Consider the following 20,080-nt stretch of genomic DNA (forward strand, 5'->3'; position numbering starts at 1 on the left):
CGTTAAGGGGTTAAAACATTTTAGCTAGAAGATTCCCAATCTCCTTGAACATGGTTTCTAAACCCATATTTCTTGTAGTGGACACTTATAGCAGGGATTATTCAGCTATGGCTTTGTGTATTTATGACAGGGTGCACACACATTGATTCAGAGTCCTGGAGACACTGAACGCTCCATCTGCTCTCAGACTAAAAGCATTTCAAGGTAAAAGCATATCTTCCTGACGGATGCGTATATTGTCTATTATATGCCGTCTATAGTCAATGGGCTATTAAACGGATTCTCTAACAGAAACACAGGAAAAGTGACTTCTGATGTTGAAATCTTTATCTTGTGCCCTCTCCCCCATCTCAGACAGCAAAAGTGATACTGGGAGAAAAAAATGTGAGCATGTAGGCCCCAGATTGTTCCTTCTAGGGTGATCATGTGACTTCAGCAGACTTCTGCTCACTGAAACAACTGCCATATGTGACATCTGCAAAGTAAAAAGCCTAAGGAACTCATGTGCCAACTATGCCAGAACGGGAAGTCCCCAGGGAATCTGCCTTACAATATTCTGTTCACTGGATATTAAAGCGAACAGATTTTTATAACAATTCACGTTAACTTTAAAGGAATACAAGAAAGTGACGTATTTCTAAAAAATTTTAATTAAAAATGTAGTTTTTACTTTTTTGTTAGTGTATATGTTTTTTCATTTATTTGTCATATTCATCCATTTAAAACTAAATAATGAAATATTGCTGGTTTCACATTTGCTGCCCTCTAGTGGCCAAAAAAAACCGGTATCCTCTGTAAGGTCTTGCTTTACAGCCTTACAATCCTGAGAATAGGCCATCAAATTTTGGGACTGGACAACTCCTTTAACGGTGTTTTGGCACTTCACAACATCTGTAATGGTCGTATGGTGTCCGCAAACCAGCTTTGTGAAATTTGCTCTCTTAAAGCCAGTATGCCCTTATACCTAAAGCCACGACTATAGAACTTTAAACCACCCAATAAAAAAGCCACAACAAAAGTGACAACCGCTGATCTGACCATGTGTTGCATTCAAAGTAGTTTTGTTGAATATTGAGACCCTGAAAATACATTAAGAGTCAATTTTCTACATGTTCCTTACATTTTCTTCATTTTCCCCATAAGGTTCTTCTGCATTTTGTCTTCTTTTCCTTTCTTCTGTTAGATCTTCCTGAAGCTACACACCAATATAAGACACATTATTACATATGACATACAATATAACAAAGCTTAAGAAATCTTCCATGTGTGTGTTAGTTACGTACAGCTGGGACACAATAGCCGTACAACGGAATATTTGTTTGGGACCGCAGTCCTGCAAGAAATCCAGTCACTTGTTCATAATAAACTTCTGTAGACCAAATGCTGCCAGTCTTGAAGTAGCTAAATCTACCGGTGTAAATTGGTTTGCCATCATTCCAAAAGCCGACACTAAGATCACTGATGCAATAAACAAAACCTCGGGGATACAAACAGGGGCGTAACTAGACTAAACTTCAAAAGGGACCCATAGCAGAGTCAGGGATGGCCCCCACCACCTAGTTAACTGAATACTAAACTGTAATAGAGCAACCAAGTGTATAAGTAATAGGACTTGCCTAGTCATGGGATGATAGTAATACCACATAGCAGATATACCTACTACATGTTGTTTCATCACCTCAAATAGGAACGATTTTCTTCCATCTGAGTGACGCCCCTCAATCTCTGGGTCCCTTAGCAGCAGCTATGGCTGGTACAGCCAGTTACCCCCGACGGATACTACCTTATTATATTTACAGCAGTAATCCTGCTGGTGTACAATGGTTTAGCTGTGATGTAATAGTATTACAAATACCTCCTCTTCTCCTTCTTCTTGATACTGTTCATCAACATTATCCTCTTGCTGATCAGGATTTCCTGCCATCTTGAACATCAAAAAAATATTATTTAACCACATGATAATGCATACTTTATACTGTATAACATTGCAGCCTGCGCCTATATTTTATAGCGGATTACATCGGGACCAACAGTAATTTGCTGTGTACTAATTTATGCTTTCTTTTCGCCGGTGTGTTTGCCTTCTTTCATATTCTGCACTGTCTGTACATTTCTTGATGAGGAGCCCGTACGCCGCATCAAAAATATTACTGCCATTAAAAGAATTTCAGAGTAAACTAGAGAATGTCATTACAATAGTTAGTGTCTTGTGGTTAAAAAGGGAAAAAGTTGCTAGCCATTTGCTTTGCAGGTGAGGCATAAAATGTGTTTTCTATGGCTATTTAGATGGAAAGCTGAAGTGTGTGGATTATCAGTGAGCGGACTCGAAGGTTCCTGTCTTGTGGAGTTCTTCTGCCTCCAAGTGACTTCCCGAGGCACTTTCTTCAGCAAATGTAAAATGCCTTACCACTAAATGTTCTTGTTTCTCCGCTTGGTCCTGCTGCTGCCTCTGCTCCTCATTGTCATCGGGTAAATTCTCCTCCCGCTCTTGTTCTGCCTCTTCAAATTCATCTTCCCCTTGGTTATTGGGATCATCTGCAGGGTTCACATCCTCGGCAGCAGCCTGGTGTATGTGCAGAAATCAGGCTAGAATTACATTTCTTACACAAAAGAAATGCACGTTCAATTCTTTATGGTAATTACTTAGTGACTTATATTCATTGTTACATTTCTTATCTTTAAATAAATGATATACACATTTTGGTTTTCCGGTGCCTATAGCTACTATACAATGGATGCTGTCATTATACCTATAGTAACGCTTGGAAGGTTGTACACAAGTAGCACTTATTCCAAGTCAGTACATACAGGGGAAAAAATAAAATATTTCCCGCTCTCCTATACAAATACATTAAGGTTTATCATTGGAATTTTGAAACACTGTAAATTACAACAGAAGTGTGAACGGTCCTCAAGCATTTACAGAGACCATAACAAACAAGAGAAAATATTGTCTCTAGAGGTTACACGGAGTTATCCAAATAACAACTAACTTATAGTCACATTGCATTTACATAGTTAATGGCATATAATGAATATTTAATTGGATATTATGGAATGCCTCCGAAGGTCTCAAATACCCAGACATACTTGTTTGTTAGTTTATCCTTAAATGTGGGATCATCTGAGTAATTTTTTTAAGACACTTCTCCGTAATGGTTGTGTAAAATTGTATACAGTTGATATGTAACTAGTAGAACATTTATAGTGTGTGCCTATGGGGGGCTCTAATAATAGGTGCGTGATGCGCAAACAATGCACAAATATAGGACATGTCGTGAGTTTTACGCAGCGGACACACGCTGCGTGAAAATCACTGACAGTCTGCACGGCCCCATAGAGTAACATAGGTCCGTGCGAGGCGCGTGAAAATCACGCGCGTTGCACGGATGTATTACATGTTCGTCTGAATAAGCCCTAACAATAAGGCCCAGTTCACAGAGTTTTTGGGCCTTGATATTGACTCGGACACTGCGTCAGAATCAGCACCAAACAACTTCCAAAACCGCCTCCCATTGATTTAATCTGAAATCAATGGGAGCCAGTCGCTGGTGCGCGCGTTCTGTCGCTGCTGCGAGCGCCCGGGCTGTCGCGGGTGGGCGCTTCCGGGCTTTCGCTGGTGCGCGCGCGGGCGTTCGCGAGTGCGCACGCGCGTTAGTTTGCGGGTGCGCGCTATCGGTCGCGCGCGCGGGCGGTGTTTGATGGCCCCCATGACGAGAGGGGGGGCCCGCAGCTCACGACATTCTTTTGGTAAAAAAAACAGGCCCCATTGCAGGGGCCTGTTTTTTTCTACCAAAGGCAAGTCGCGGCAGTTGCCGGGCCTCCCTTTCAATTAGGTTTGGCCGGGCCCCTCACATCAGTACCCCTAATACCCCCTGATGGCGGCCCTTTGTACACACAGCAGTTGTATCTTTCGGTATGACCTGAGTCCGTCAGTCCCACGGACCTGAAGGGTTCAGTCAGCGGGTTCTTCGTGTCTCTGACACACAGGATCCACCTGTAATCTATCACATCTAAGTTATGAACTTAGATGTGATAGATTACAGTTGGATCCTACGTAGGATCCGCTCTCACTGAACCTGTCAGTCCCACGGACCTGATGGGAACAGGATTTAGCGAATGATACAGCTGCTCTGTATACAGAATACGGAGCAGCTGTACCTCAAAAAGTAAAAAGAAACCATAAAGTTGCAGTAATCACACTGACTGAGCTTTTTATTTAAAATATTCCATTCAAAGGTTTAGATAGCCTTTAAGGCTCAGTTCAAACGGCGGATATTGCTTGGCAGGTCCTGCCGCAAAATCAGCCCTGGAATTATTCCTGCCGTCGACAGGAAGATTCATCCTCCCATTGACTTCAATGGGAAGTTCGGGCAGAATCCACCCGAAGATCGGGCAGGATGCTTCTTTTTCCCACTAGCTGAAAAAAATCAGCTAGCGGGAAAGAGAAGCGACCGACTCCTATTGAAATAAATGGGAGGCAGAATCTTTCGGCGGAATCCACTGCAAAAATTCCGACGTATGAAGAGGGCTTACTTTAACAATCCAGTTTTCCAGTTTAAGTGTCGCTAAATGCAGTCTGGCTGCTCAGTTGGCAGTGTTTGGCAGACACAAGAATATCAAGATTGGGCAGGTCCTTTTTAGATAGTGCCACAGTGCCCTCTGTAGATACTGCCACACACCCACCCGTAGATAATGCCAGTGCCCTCTCTAGATAATGCCAGACCCCCACCTAGATAATGCCACAGTGCCCTCTGTAGATAATGACACAGACACACACACACACACACACACACACACACACACCCTATAGATAGTGTCACACACACACACCTCTAAATAGCTCCATTGGGGTTCACTCTAGAAGTGGAATCCCCAGCCAGCGCGTTGCCGACACTTAGGCCGGGGATTCCTCTGCTGGAGGAGCACCCGACGTCACTGTCCATAGACAGTGACGTCAGGGGATCTTCCTAGAGCGGAATGTGATGTTAGGGTCAACCCCAGAGCCGGAGTCCCAGAGCAGACAACTAGTATAGGCTCTGCTCCAGAACTCTGGGGAAGCCCCATATATGGACAGTGATGTCAGGGGCAAGCTCAGAGCCGGAGTCCCAGGAACAGCACTAGTAGCGCTCTTCCTGGGAGTCCAGCTCTGCTCCTGACATCACTGTCCATATATAGACAGTGATGTTAGGGGCTTCCTCAGAGCAGGAGTCCCGGAGCAGGAGTCCCGGAGCAGAGCGCTAGTATAAGCTCTGCTCCGGGACCTCACGAAGGAACGCTAATGCCCTCCTCCTTTGGCCTGCTCTCCTCTCCCAAGGGAGCTACGGTGCACCGCGGGCCACAGATGACAGACTCAGGGGCCGCATGTGGCCAGTGTGTTTGAGACCCCTGATGTAATACCATTTTGTCTGTAAAGCTAAACACAAGATTTTGAAGGTTGTCTTTTTACTTTTCTGTGTGTTAAAAGTTCTCATACACAATTATATAAAGAGGCTTATTGACTTGATCCAATACATACATTAAAGCCTATGCACCTACACTATACGGACAAAAGTTTTGGGACAACTGCACATTACACCTACAGCTTATATGACATCCCATTATAAATCCAAAGGCATTATTAAGGAGTTGGTCCCCCTTTATGAACTTAGATGTGATCGTTTACAGGTGGATTCTGCGTCTCAAGAGACACACAGGACCCGCCAAAACTGAACCCGTGAAGTCTGCGAGACTGACTGATTCAGTGTAAAACGAGCGATATAGCGGTTTTGTATAGAGAGTACAGAACAGCTGTATCTCCAAAAGTAAAACAATTTTTTAATAAAGACTAATTACAAAGTTACTAATCACACTGACTAATCTATTTATTAAAAAAATGCCCTCACAGGTGTACATAGCCTTTAGGTGTGTCCCAATACTCTTGTCCATGTAGTGTACTTCTCCAAAGTAACTTCCCTGCATTGAGGCGGATGTAAACAAATAAAAAACATCTGCGTAAACAGGGGTAAGGTATTGTTCACATCTTCGTCACAGATTCTGTTGCATTTTGTCCGGGAACGGATCAATCTGAACATCTATTGCCACCCTTAAAGAGGATCTGTCAGTAAATAAATAAATTCACTCTACATAAAATAGGAATGCTAGAGCACCTCTGTAATCCTCCTGGAAATGTTTGAGTACATTGACACCTTGGTGTTACCATTCCCCTAGTCAATGCTCCAGAATTGTCATTTTATGGGGAAAACAAGTACTTACTAAAACAGACATGTTCGGAGAGCTGACAGGTCCTCTATAAACATAACCAAAGTAATAATACCATTTTTGCACCACATGGCTTTCACACATTTTAATAAGAGTCATCAGAGGTGATTTCTGTCGGTTGTATTTCTCATTATTCAGCTTGTTGCAGTGTGACTTATAAAAGATATTAATTCATCTTACTAAACTACATATAAAATCTTGTCATGTAGTTACAGCATTTCCATACATCACAAATACCTCTGCTTGTTCCCTGCTCATAGTCTGCTGGTCTGTAGCTTGTTCCTCATTTGCATGTTTGGCCGTGTTACCTTCTTCTTCAGCTTCATCTTGGTGATTGTCCCTTTCATAGGCTGGAATAAAAACCCAAGATAGAATACATAAATTACATCAGGAACATAAATGTTGGAATGCTACAATTCATTACAAAAGTAGCAGCAATAATTTCCCTGCTTTAAGGGCTCATTCAGACGAGCATGTTCCCAGTCCGTGTGCTGTCCATTGAAATAACAGACAGAACACGGACCCATTCATTTCAATGGGGCTATTCAGACATGAGTTTTCACACAGCGAGTGTCCGTTGCGTGAAACTCACTGCATGTCCTATATTGGTGCGTTTTTGTGGACGTTGTCGCCAATTAAAGTCTATGAGTGAAAAACACGGACGACATTCAAAACTGATGTCTGCAAGTCACTAAGGATTTTATCAGATAGATTTATTATTGTTAGTTTCACCTTCATGGTCTCTGATTGTTTTTGTTCCGTAATTGATACGGTGCTTTTTGTCCATCCTCACTAAAAAAGACGTGGCATTTTTGGTGCCCAGAGAGTTGTAGTTTCGTCTTTGTGGGGAGGAGGGTCCCAAATTTGTTGGGGGGGGATTCCCATTGTTGGTACGAATTTCTTCCTCTACATAAAGTCTGTCTTAGAGGAAGATTGATCGGTTTCTATCTTATTTTTTCCTCTCTTTTCTTCAAAACAATACGCCCTATTGTACCTAAAATCTTTTAAGTCCCGAACAAACTGATGATGCTTTCTCTCTGTTAGATTTTATTGGAACTTCTCAAATGTACTTTGTAGGTATTGTTCCTTCGTTATATATTCTTGATCGCCCTTAAATTTGAGAACTACTTCAGCCTGTGCCTTTAGTTTTTTAGATGCTGCCTCCAGGATAGGTTTTTCTTCATACAGCAAAATTTGCATGAAAAGTAGTGAGCTATTTGTTGCCTCTGCTTCCCACTCTCTCATCAAATCCGGATTCTGTAGTCGTAAGGCCGGGACTAGGTTGAATTGTAAGCCCCTGGAAACTATGTTTTGTTTCAAATAATTCCTGAAAGACTGAACCTCCCACCATGAAGTGGCTCCTTTCTTATAGCCTTTGGACAGTTCGCTGAAAGCAGTTTCAAAGAGGGTATATATTTATTCTGTATGATTTCTTTATCGGAGAACACCTCCTTCACTTGATTCTGCCATATCTCTGTGTTAGATGTGTTAGAAATGAAATTTGCCATATCCCAAGGCTGATCAATATAGGACAATTAGTAAAATACCCTCACTACAGGGATTGGTTTTCACAAATAAACTCCACAAGGTATTCAAAGAAAAATCACTGGAGTAGGACTGGAGTTTTGGTTCAAATATAACTTTTACTTTCCCCAAAAAATGTATAAAAATACATGTACAAACACATATAACAAAATATTTCACTTATGCATTCACTGCAATGGATTTATGATTTAGTTGGCAGCATTTGGCAGACACAAGAATATCAAGATTGGGCAGTCCCTTTTTAGATAGTGCCACAGTGTCCTCTGTAGAGAATGCCACAGACCTATCTGTAGATAATGCCACAGTGCCCTCTCTAGATAATGCCACAGTGCCCTCTGTAGATAATGCCACAGTGCCCTCTGTAGATAATGCCACAGTGCCCTCTGTAGATAATGCCACACCCCCCCTAGATAAAGCAACAGTGCCCTCTGTACATAAAGCCACAGCGCCCTCTGTAGATAATGCCACAGCGCCCTCTGTAGATAATGCCACAGCGCCCTCTGTAGATAATGCCACAGCGCCCTCTGTAGATAATGCCACAGCGCCCTCTGTAGATAATGCCACAGCGCCCTCTGTAGATAATGCCACAGCGCCCACTGTAGAGAATGCCACAGCGCCCACTGTAGAGAATGCCACAGCGCCCACTGTAGAGAATGCCACAGCGCCCACTGTAGAGAATGCCACAGCGCCCACTGTAGAGAATGCCACAGCGCCCACTGTAGAGAATGCCACAGCGCCCACTGTAGAGAATGCCACAGCGCCCACTGTAGAGAATGCCACAGCGCCCACTGTAGAGAATGCCACAGCGCCCACTGTAGAGAATGCCACAGCGCCCACTGTAGAGAATGCCACAGCGCCCACTGTAGATAATGCCACACCCCCCCCTAGATAAAGCAACAGTGCCCTCTGTAGATAAAGCCACAGCGCCCTCTGTAGATAATGCCACAGCGCCCTCTGTAGATAATGCCACAGCGCCCACTGTAGATAATGCCACACCCCCCCCTAGATAAAGCAACAGTGCCCTCTGTAGATAAAGCCACAGCGCCCTCTGTAGATAATGCCACAGCGCCCTCTGTAGATAATGCCACAGCGCCCTCTGTAGATAATGCCACAGCGCCCTCTGTAGATAATGCCACAGCGCCCACTGTAGATAATGCCACAGCGCCCACTGTAGAGAATGCCACAGCGCCCACTGTAGAGAATGCCACAGCGCCCACTGTAGAGAATGCCACAGCGCCCACTGTAGAGAATGCCACAGCGCCCACTGTAGAGAATGCCACAGCGCCCACAGTAGAGAATGCCACAGCGCCCACTGTAGAGAATGCCACAGCGCCCACTGTAGAGAATGCCACAGCGCCCACTGTAGAGAATGCCACAGCGCCCACTGTAGAGAATGCCACAGCGCCCACTGTAGAGAATGCCACAGCGCCCACTGTAGAGAATGCCACAGCGCCCACTGTAGAGAATGCCACAGCGCCCACTGTAGAGAATGCCACAGCGCCCACTGTAGAGAATGCCACAGCGCCCACTGTAGAGAATGCCACAGCACCCACTGTAGAGAATGACACACACACACACACACACACACACACACACACACACACACACACACACACACACACACACACACAGCCTTGTAAATAGCTCCATTGGGGCTCCCTCTAGGAGTGGAATCCCGGGGATTCCTCTGCTGGAGGAGCACCTGACATCACTGTCCATAGACAGTGACGTCAGGGGATCTTCCTGGACCGGAATGTGATGTTAGGGGTAACCCCAGAGCCGGAGTCCCAGAGCAGAGCACTAGTATAGGCTCTGCTGCAGAACTCTGGGGAAGCCCCATATATGGAAAGTGATGTCAGGGGCAAGCCCAGAGCCGGAGTCCCGGGCAGAGCACTAGTAGCGCTCTTCCTGGGAGTCCAGCTCTGCTCCTGACATCACTGTCTATATATAGACAGTGATATCAGGGGCTTCCACAGAGCAGGAGTCCCGGAGCAGAACGCTAGTATAACCTCTGCTCTGAGACGTCATGAAAGAGCGCCAGCGCACTCCTCCTTCGGGCTGCTCTCTCCTCTCCCAAGGGAGCTATGATAGCCCGCAGGCCGCAGATGGCAGCCTCAGGGGCCACATTCGGGCCGCGTGTTTAAGACCCCTGTTCTGAAAGTTTCAGAACTTGACCACTAATAAAAAAAAGTAAAGTCCCCTGCACCCGGGACCAAAATGCTGTTGAATTTTCTTTAGAAATTTACATGTGGAAATTCAACAACGTGTACACAAGATAAATCTGCACTGCAGGTCAGTTTCCGCACATGTTTTCTGAGTATTTTTTGCTGCGTATTTTGCTGCTACTGTAATACCCTGCAGAAATTCCACACGCAGCATTTTCGTAACGTGTCCAGTCTCCCTAAGAATGGTGCCATAGGATACAATAAAAGCTAGCTATACTGATGCTATTAGAAAGAATACCGATTGTAAATGTCATGGAGGAATTTCCAAATCATTATGCAAATCACATTCTCATTCATGCACAGCATCAAAGAATTATTGCAGATCTACTTAGAGCCACTTGGAGCCATTTATGAAGAAGCAATTATTTATACAATGACGTTTAGTGAGCAGGTTGTTAAAATATAAATATATGATATTCAGAGTGGAAGGAGAAGGTTGATATGTTGACAATTACATCTGCATCAATAGTTAATACACACAATACCTATTAATGTGAAGATCCATCTCTGAAGAGCAATGGTTCCACTTGTGAAGAACATTGTCTTTATAGCCAGCTAAAATATATTTTCTTATTTTAAACTATCTGGACTTGAGGATTTTGCTTCGAATTGGCAGCAAATTCTGCAACTGTAGAATTTGCTAGCAGATTTTTTGTTCCCCATTGAATTTAACGGTATAAATCTGTAACTAATCCGTGCAATTTCTGCAGCATGTGGATGAAATTTGTTCACATTTTATTCACTTTGCGGCTACTGAATCCTTCTGCGTTTTTTCAGTCTGTAAATTTAAATTCACATGCGGTAGATATTTCTGCGACTAAGAATCAATTCCATAAATATGAAAAGGGTTGTATCTGCAGTATGCACACAGTGTTCTGCATGCACCACTTCTGCAGCAAGTGAATACACCCGAAGAGTCAGTTCACACGTTGCGTAAATACTGTGGTTTTTCCACAACAGAATTTGTTGCGGAACACCTGCCACAAATACAGTAGCAGCAAAGTGGAAGAGATTAAACAAATCTCATCCACACGCGGTGTAAATATCAAGCGGAAAAAACGCTCAAAAATTGACCTGCGGTGCACAATTTTAGTCGACAGCATGTCAATTGTATTTGTGTAAACGCTACTTATTTGTTGCGGTTTTTCCCGATTTAATTCAATGGGGAGGTAAATCCTGCAACAAATAGCAGTAGTGTTTTCTTGTGGTGTGTTTGCAGCGATTCTGTCACAAAAAAACGCAACATGGGTAAAAAAAAACAAACCCTCATACTTACCCAGAAGTCTGTGTTCCTCACTCAAGCGCGGCCTCGTGGGATGACGTTTCATCCCATGTGACTGCTGCAGCCAATCACAGGCTGTAGCGGCGGTCACATGGGATGAAATATCATCCCAGGAGGCCGGCCTGGATGACAAAAGAGGGCCGGCCTCCTGGGATGACGCTTCATCCCATGTGACCGCTGCTGCAGTCAATCACAGGATGCAGCGGTCTCCTGGGATGAAACGACATTCCAGGAGGCTGGCCTGCTATCGGGCCGTCTAATTGCAGCAGTTTTTCGCAGAGGACATTCCGGGCGAAACACTGCACCACAATTTGGAGCGCTTTTTCGCCTGGAATTCCTTGCGGCACACAGTGAACTCAGCCTAAGGGAGGTTTTCCTAATAGAAACATTGCTTCTAGGGAAGAATATATCCGTAAAACATTTATTAAACCAAGCAGAAGTGTAGCCGTTTAATATTAGTGATTCCTATAGTGTAATGGGGACAGTTGACAACAAATAATAACAACTGTGACTATGTAGAGCCAGAATATAAAGCGGATTCCAAACTGTATATGTCATTAGCATAGTATTCCTACAGATTTTTTTCCACCGGTGGACACTTTAATTCTACTCTAAATTTGTTTTTTAGATTAGAGTGAATCCAAAGGCTAAGTGAACAGCATTTTGTTTTTCAGTTTGAAATCTATGTAGCAAAGTCTTTTAATAGAGTCTCTGATGGATTTATACAGATAACATTGACTAGTCTCTAAGATGTTGTCCATTACATAGTATTCTTTCAGTTATTGCCTTGGCTGTACATAAGAGTAATAAAGGTGAGGAGATCTCGCTGTATAGGCTTGTACTTTACTGCATAGTGAGAGATAAATACAGCCTGCAAGCTCTGCACTGCAGCGATGTTACATTTGTAACCAGAGGACACAACCGACTGTTCCATGGTCAATAATTAAAAAATAGCTCCAACACCAACCAGGGCTCAGTTTATACAACCAATTATCACACTTAAAATAGGATCGAGCTGTGAAATGATTAACTAGAGGTTTACGGCTGCATGACAGCAGTCCATATATATTTATATATATATTTATATATATTTATATTTATTTTAATGAAGTTGATTATCCTAATCACACACCTGCTTTATAAACCATGGCTTGTCTTGTATCACCATGCTTTAGAAAGATTCCAAAGTGGGATTGAAACGTTGCACCTTTTTGATGTTGTCTGAATAAAGCACAGTTTTATAATTTGAATTTGGAGCCGGAGTATAGGAGCAGAGCCTTTACTAGCGCTCTGCCCGGGACTTCAAATGTGCTCCGGACATCACTATCCATATATGGACAGTGATGTCAGGAACACAGCAGGAGTCCCAGGTAGAGTGCTAGTAGTGCTCTACCCGGGACTATGGCTCTGGGGTTGCCCCTGACAACCGTGTCCATATATGGACAGTGACGTCAGGGGCTTCTCCTGAAGCAGAACCCCCAGCCAGAGCGTCAACAATGCCTGGGAGGAGGGGGCTGTGTGGCACTACCTGGAAGGGGGGCTGTGTGGCACTATCTACAGAGAGCACTACATTTATGTGGGTACAAACCGGGGGCCTAACTTCTATATGGGGGCATAAACAGGGCCTAACGTCTATATGGAGGCACAAAGTGATGTTTTCTTCCATTTTACTGCGTGAGTTCCCCTGCAAAGAGGCCTACTAAGCCTGGGCCCACATAAACATGGAGCCGGCATGGACTAGTAATGTAATCTATATATATATATATATATATATATATATATATATATTTATTAGGGATGCACGATGCATCGAAACTTCGATACTGTTTCGATACTGTGCATCCCCAGACAGTTTGATACGGTTACTTCATGTATTTCGAAACTTACCTGTGCGACCGCACAGCTGAGTATAGTAACACATGAATGTATGAGAGCGGGGCTGTGGCTGTGTGATACAGTCATTGGCGCTTACCTGAGTCCTGATAAGTGCGCGGGGTCAGGATGATGCGATGCGGCCGGAGCTGCACTAATGAGCGGCTGCCCTGAAAACAGAACATGGCGGGCGCGCTACAAAACACCCCTATGTTCTGTCTTCAGTGCCTGAACCGCCGCTCATTAGTGAAGCGCCGGCCGTATCTCCTCATGCTGACCGTGCACGCACTTCCTGTCAGGAGCGGGACAATGACTGTATTACACAGCCGCAGCCCCGCTGGCGGAGATCAGAGAAACCTCTCATCTCCGCCGTTATTCCCGTGAATGCTGCGATCACGGCGGACTGCAGCATTTACGGGAAAATGAGAAGGGGGAAGCCCCTTGGATCGCGTCACAGGGAATTCCTATGATACGATTGAGGGACATACCATATATGGGCAGACAGCCCAGGGTCCATTGAAGGACCCCAGGGCTGTCCTACCATATTTCCTGTTGTTAGGGCACTTAGGTATGCCCTAATAACTGCCTGTGTACTATCAGTACACAGGATAATGTACTGTAATATAGATATATGCCAGTACATTAAAGTTTAAAAAATAAAGTAAAAACATAAAGTAATGTTAAATAAAAAAAAAATACACATACACCTTTTTTACAATAAACATTAAAATAAGTCTCAATACATAAAATATACACACATTCAGTATTGGCGCGGCCGTAATAACCTGCACAACAATTTTTTTGCATCATTTATGATGTGTACGCTGTAAAAAAATAAAATAAAAAAAGCTTTCTATCACTTATTGTGGGGCACGAGGTGCGATGATGAATTTAACCTCCATGTGCCTCACATTAATAGTAATTAACCCCGTCATGTACCCTACATATTAACCCATTATGACTGGGAAACATGATGGGGTTAATTACTATTAATGTGAGGCACATTCAAAATTCATGATCACACCTCGCGCCTCACATCAGAAAATGGAAGAACTTTTTTTTTTTATTATTACTGTTTGCAAAGTATCGAATTGGTATGTAAATCGCAATACTAAACGAAGTATCGAAGTCCAAATTCGTGACATCCCTAATTATATATATATAACGACCATAGAAGGACTTCAGAGAAGATGAAACAGGGTGGATTTATTCACCTCAAGTGAGCGACGTGAGCGAGAGAATATTTTATAGCTAAACCACTTGAACCGCCGACGTTTTCATGTTTCACCGTGTAACAACATTAATCTACAAATAATGACTGAATGACACTGATCAAAAGAAAAACACTTATTAATACTTAAAAACACTTCTTAATTTCAAATTGAAAACATCTCTACAAAGTGATCTACACGCAATACGAATAAAAGCGCTAACTCTGGAAGATAAGCACTGCCAGAAATGTCTTGTAGCGGCTTATCGCCATTCTGAAATAAACAAGAATGCTCGAAGATTCAGGGGAGATAGCAGTGTACGGTTGGTTTAAAGGGATGGTGTTGCCAGAAAAACATGTTTTTTTTTTAAAAATTAAACATTTAGTGTGTGGGTGATTAAACATTGTTCAAATTTTTTTTTTTTTATGTAGTCAATGGACTTCCAATAATAGGACTAACTGCTGCTTGTCAAGAGCCATTATGATAATACTGTTACATTAGGGCATTGCTGATAACACAACTCCAAAATATCATTGTCAAAGTGCCTATAGTGTAGACCTTACATTTTACAAATAAACAAAAATCAATAGGACAAACTAGTGTAAATCTTTCTGAGACTAAAAGACCCCTAAGGGTTATATTACAGTAACTTTTTAGGTTTTCAGCATTATCTGTTTCCATCAGAAAACAAAACAATATATATATTTTTTGAAGGGTTTAAGGTGGTTATTTAGCGTTTATGGTTGTATTGAATGTTTTCATATAAGCACAAAGACATGAATGATCATTTTAATTACGGATATGCATTTACTTATTCGTATGCACGGTGTAAAGTCCACGAGGTACAGTAAAAAACAAAAACAAATATATTCTGTAACACATAGGGAACCGTAAAGCAGTATCTCTTAGCAATTTAGTGTCAATGGTGACTGTAATTGATTCCAGCTGCAGCTATTACAGACACTTACAGGATGTACAAAGGTATTATGCATTCAACTGAAATACCATAACCATAAAGGTAACATATTATCCTCCAACCAGACTACAGAGGGCGCCCTGCAATGAGGGGATGGTTGTTAAGGGCTACCCTGATTGACATCTTTTAAAATAGCTTTTGGCCCATGTATTGCACAGAACTGATTATATTAAAGGGTTTATATATAACATTTATCTGTTAGATCATGCAAAACATAACTTTTTTTCAATTGGAATTACTTAAAAAGTTGCTACGGTGTCTAGATAATGCAATTAGATACTTATTATAGCGTTAGCCGGTGTTCTTTTAATTCCATTCTAGAACATCCACCTAATGTGTGACTACCGGCAATGGACACATGCTCAGTCCCACTACCCGAAACCTCTTGTATAGGGCAGTGATTCCTTCGATTGTGCTCACCAGCCAATAAGAATTGACACACACATATCCAGATTCTTCTCACCAGCACTGAACGTGTTAGGTGGACATTCTGAGAGGGAGTGAAAAGAACACCAGGGGGCGCCATAACAAGTATATAACAGCAATATGTAGACACAGGAGCATATTTTCTAAAATAAATATATTGCTAAAAGTAGAAAAACATTATAGATGTGCTATATTCTGAATTAGCTATTTGATTACTTTTAGGTTTGTGCTGTTTTTTGTAGGAAGACAAAACTCATACCTCCCGCTTCTTCCTGCAAACGCTGCTCTTCCTCTCCTTGTACAATATCATTGTCCATATTATCGTACTGAGCTTGTTTCCTAAAAATACAGGAAAAAACATGATTATTACATGCGTTACTGCAATGCAGTTTTCCATAAAAATGAAAAACCTTCTTTAAAAGAACCAATGTGGTTTTACTGATGCTGTAATGTGAACATAGCCATTCAGGCTCTGCTCACATCTGTCATACGAGCCTCTGTCGGGGGTTCTGTCAAAGATTCTGTCATTCTTGATGGCCAGAATAGTGCAGCATGCAGAACTGCCACCAATATGGCAGAAACCTAGATGGAACCCTGACAGACCACTTTATAAGTTAATGTGGTCTGTTGGGCGCCATTTGGGTCCATCGTACGACAGATCAGGCACAGCGTCAGAACCTAGAAGATACAAGAATACATAATGATTGGTCTTTTCAACAGGAATCAAACCATAGCAAGGAGGCCAATTCATCCATGGCTCTGGACTAACAGCAATCGATAAGCTAAAATAAAGCTTATGCAGCAGATATAGAAGAAATTGGTGTCACAGAAGTTAAAGATATTTGGGGGACTCTGGTAGATGAATAGTAAGTTACAATCCAATATCACATTGAGTCACATCACACCTGGTCACACCTACTGTTACGTAACAGCAAAAAAATGATGTAAATCAAGTAAAAAATTATTTATACAGTATAAACAGCAACATCTTATTTAATATGTATAAACATCTGTATGAATATAAAACAAGTACACAGATCAATTTACATGCATCCCACATGTATGTATACAAGTACTTGTAGGCTGAATTTATGGCTTTTAACCCCTTCAGGACTGAGCCTGTTTTGGCCTTCAGGACGAAGCCGATTTTTCAAATCTGACATGTGTCACTTTATGTAGTAATAACTCCGGAATGCTTTTACCTATCCAAGCGATTCTGAGATTGTTTTCTCGTGACATATTGTACTTTATGTTAGTGAAAAAATTTGGTTGATAAATTCAATATTTATTTGTAAAAAACGCCAAGATTTGCAGAAAATTTGCAAAAATTAGCATTTTTCTAAATTTAAATGTATCTGCTTGTAAAACAGATAGTAATACAACACAAAATAATTACTAGTTCACATTTCACATATGTCTACTTTAGTTTGGCATCGTTTTTTGAACATCCTTTTATTTTTCTATGACATCACAAGGCTTAGAACTTTAGCAGCAATTTCTCATATTTTCAAGAAAATTTCAAAAGGCGATTTTTACAAGGACCAGTTCAGTTCTGAAGTGGCTTTGAGGGCCTTATATATTAGAAAGTCCCCATAAATCACCCCATTTTGAAAACTGCACCCCTCAAAGTATTGAAAACAGCATTCTTAAAGTGTATTAACCCTTTAGGCGTTTCACAGGAATTAAAGCAAAGTAGAGGTGAAAGTTACAAATTTCCTTTTTTTTTTACAAAATTCATTTGTAATAAAAAAAATTCTATGCCACAGAAGGTTTTACCCGAGAAATGTAACTTATTATTTATTGGCCAGATTCTGCAGTTTTTAGAACTACCCCACATGTGGCCCTAGTGCGCTAATTTACTGAAATACAGGCCTCAGAATTAAAGGAGCACCTAGTGGATTTTGGGGCCTCCTTTTTTTGAGCATATATTTTAGGTACCATGTCAGGTTTGAAGAGGTCTTGTGGGGCCAAAACAATAAAGACCCCCAAAAGTGACCTCATTTTGGAAACTACACCCCTCAGGGAATTTATCTACGGGTATAGTTAGCATTTTCAACAAACAGTTTTTTTGCTAAATTTATTTGAATTAGTTTGTGAAGATAAAAATCTACTTTTTTTCTGAAAAAACTTAGAAATTTTTAATTTTTTCAAGGAATAAAAGAGAAAAAACACCCCAACATATGTAAAGCAATTTCTCCTGATTATAGCAATACCCCATATGTGGTAATAAACTGCTGTTTGGACCCACAGCAGGACTCAGAAGGGAAGGAGCACCATTTGGATTTTGAAATTCTGATTTGCTGGAATAGTTTTCAGTGCCATGTCGCGTTTGAAATGCACTGGAGGGAACAAAATAGTGGAAACCCCCAGAAAGTGACCCCATTTTGGAAACTGCACCCCTCAAGGAATTTTTCTAGGGGTAAAGTTAGCATTTTGACCCCACGGTTGTTTTGCTGAATTCATTGGAATTATTCTGTAAAGGTAAAAATCAACTTTTTTTCTGAAAAAAGGTAGCCATTTTTAATTTTTACAAGGAATAAAGGAGAAAAAGCACCCCAACATTTGTAAAACAATTTCTCCCGATTCCGGAAATATACCATATGTGGTAATAAACTGCTGTTTGGACCCACAGCAAGGCTTAGAAGGGAAGGAGCGCTATTTGGCTTTTGGAGCTCAAATTGAGCTGAAATGGTTTTTGGGTGCCATGTCGCATTTGCAAAGCCCCTGAGAGACCGAAACAGTGGAAACGACCCAAAAGTGGAAATTACACCACTTAAAGAATCTATCTAGGGATATAGTGGGCATTTAGACCCCACAAGTCTTTTGCAGGATTTATTAGAATTAGGCCGTGAAAATGAATATCAACATTTCTTCCACTAAAATGTTGCATTTTTTCAATTTCACAAAAGGATAAAGGGGGGAAAAGCACCCCAATATTTGTAATGCAATTTCTCCCGAGTACGGCAATACCCCACGTGTGGTCATAAATGTTTTTTCATTCGAAGGTAATTAACCCTTTCTGGACTGATCCATTTGTTTCTTTTGCTTTTTAGTTTTTTCCTCCCCGCGTTCCAAGAGCCACAACTTTTTTATTTTTCAGTCAATAGAGCGGTATGAGGGCTTATTTATTTGAGGGACGAGCGGTCGTTTTTATTGGTACCATTTTATGGTACATACAACTTTTTGAGCACTTTTTATTACATTTTTAGGTAGAGCCAAGGTGACCAAAAAAACTGTGATTTTGCCGTTTTAAATGCTTTATTTTTCACGTGAGACGCTCCATACATCACCCCCCACACTATGACATGCTATGTCGTGGTGCGCGAAGGGTTTAATGCGCAGCGCATGGTGTGGAGTGAAAATTACAATTTTTCACTAATATGCCATTTTAGTGCACTATATGTTATGCCCAGTTTGTGCCACTGAAGACAAATACCTCATAAAATATTAACCGTGTTCTCCCGGGTATGGCGATGCCATATCTGTGGACGTAAACTGGTGTTTAGGCACTCTGCAGGGCTCAGAAGGGAGGGACGCCATTTGGCTTTTGGGGCGCAGATGTAGCTTGGTAGTAGTTCTGTTTGGGGTTTTACTGGTGTTTCAGTTTATAATGTGGGGGCATATGTTATCTGTGCGGGGTACATGTTATCTGTGCGGGGTACATCAGGGTACATGTTATCTGTACGGGGTACATCAGGGTATAATAAGAGGGTATAATAATGCAGTAAATAAATAACAATCCGCAGATATGTGGCCGGTGTCGCACTGATAAATGGCGCCTGATCTTATCTGCTTTTGGACACTCTGCACATTTTGCATCGCCATATTCTGGGAGCCGGAACTTTTTTATTTTTTCTCCACTGGAGCGGTGTGAGGGTTTATTCTTTGCGGGACAATCTGTAGGTTTTCATTGGTACCATTTTGGGGTACCAGAAATTTTTTTGATCACGTTTTATTCCATTTTTTGGCAAGCAAGGGGACCAAAAACCATCAATTCTGACAATGTTTTTTATTTGTTTTTTTATGGCCTTCACCCTGGGCTATAAATGACCATTTTACTTTATTCTGCGGGTCGATACGATTACGGCGATACCATATGTATATAATTTTTTTATGTTTTGCAGCGTTTGCGCAATAAAATCACTTATTTCTAAAATAAATTATTTTTTGTGTAACCATATTCTGAGAGCGATAACTTTTTTATTTTTCAGTCAAAAAAGCGGTGTAAGGGCTTGTTTTTTGCGGGACGGTATGTAGTTTGTATTGGTACCATTTTGGCGTA

At 41.7% G+C, this 20,080-nt stretch overlaps 1 protein-coding gene across 5 annotated transcripts in view; it reads right to left on the reverse strand.

Annotated features, from left to right (window-relative positions):
* The window catches only part of GOLIM4 (golgi integral membrane protein 4), a 148,793-nt gene that overhangs the window by 10,025 nt on the left and 118,688 nt on the right, over positions 1 to 20,080 (reverse strand). For all 5 annotated transcript variants that reach the window (XM_075864037.1, XM_075864039.1, XM_075864038.1 and 2 more), the window contains 5 exons: positions 16,058 to 16,137; positions 6,499 to 6,611; positions 2,408 to 2,563; positions 1,856 to 1,924; positions 1,121 to 1,195 (listed from right to left, as the gene is read on the reverse strand). In XM_075864037.1, the coding sequence (XP_075720152.1) occupies positions 1,121 to 1,195; positions 1,856 to 1,924; positions 2,408 to 2,563; positions 6,499 to 6,611; positions 16,058 to 16,137 (493 nt within the window). The remainder of the gene's footprint in view (positions 1 to 1,120; positions 1,196 to 1,855; positions 1,925 to 2,407; positions 2,564 to 6,498; positions 6,612 to 16,057; positions 16,138 to 20,080) is intronic.

The sequence above is a fragment of the Rhinoderma darwinii genome, chromosome 4 (assembly GCF_050947455.1).
Source record: "Rhinoderma darwinii isolate aRhiDar2 chromosome 4, aRhiDar2.hap1, whole genome shotgun sequence".
NCBI lineage: Eukaryota > Metazoa > Chordata > Amphibia > Anura > Rhinodermatidae > Rhinoderma > Rhinoderma darwinii.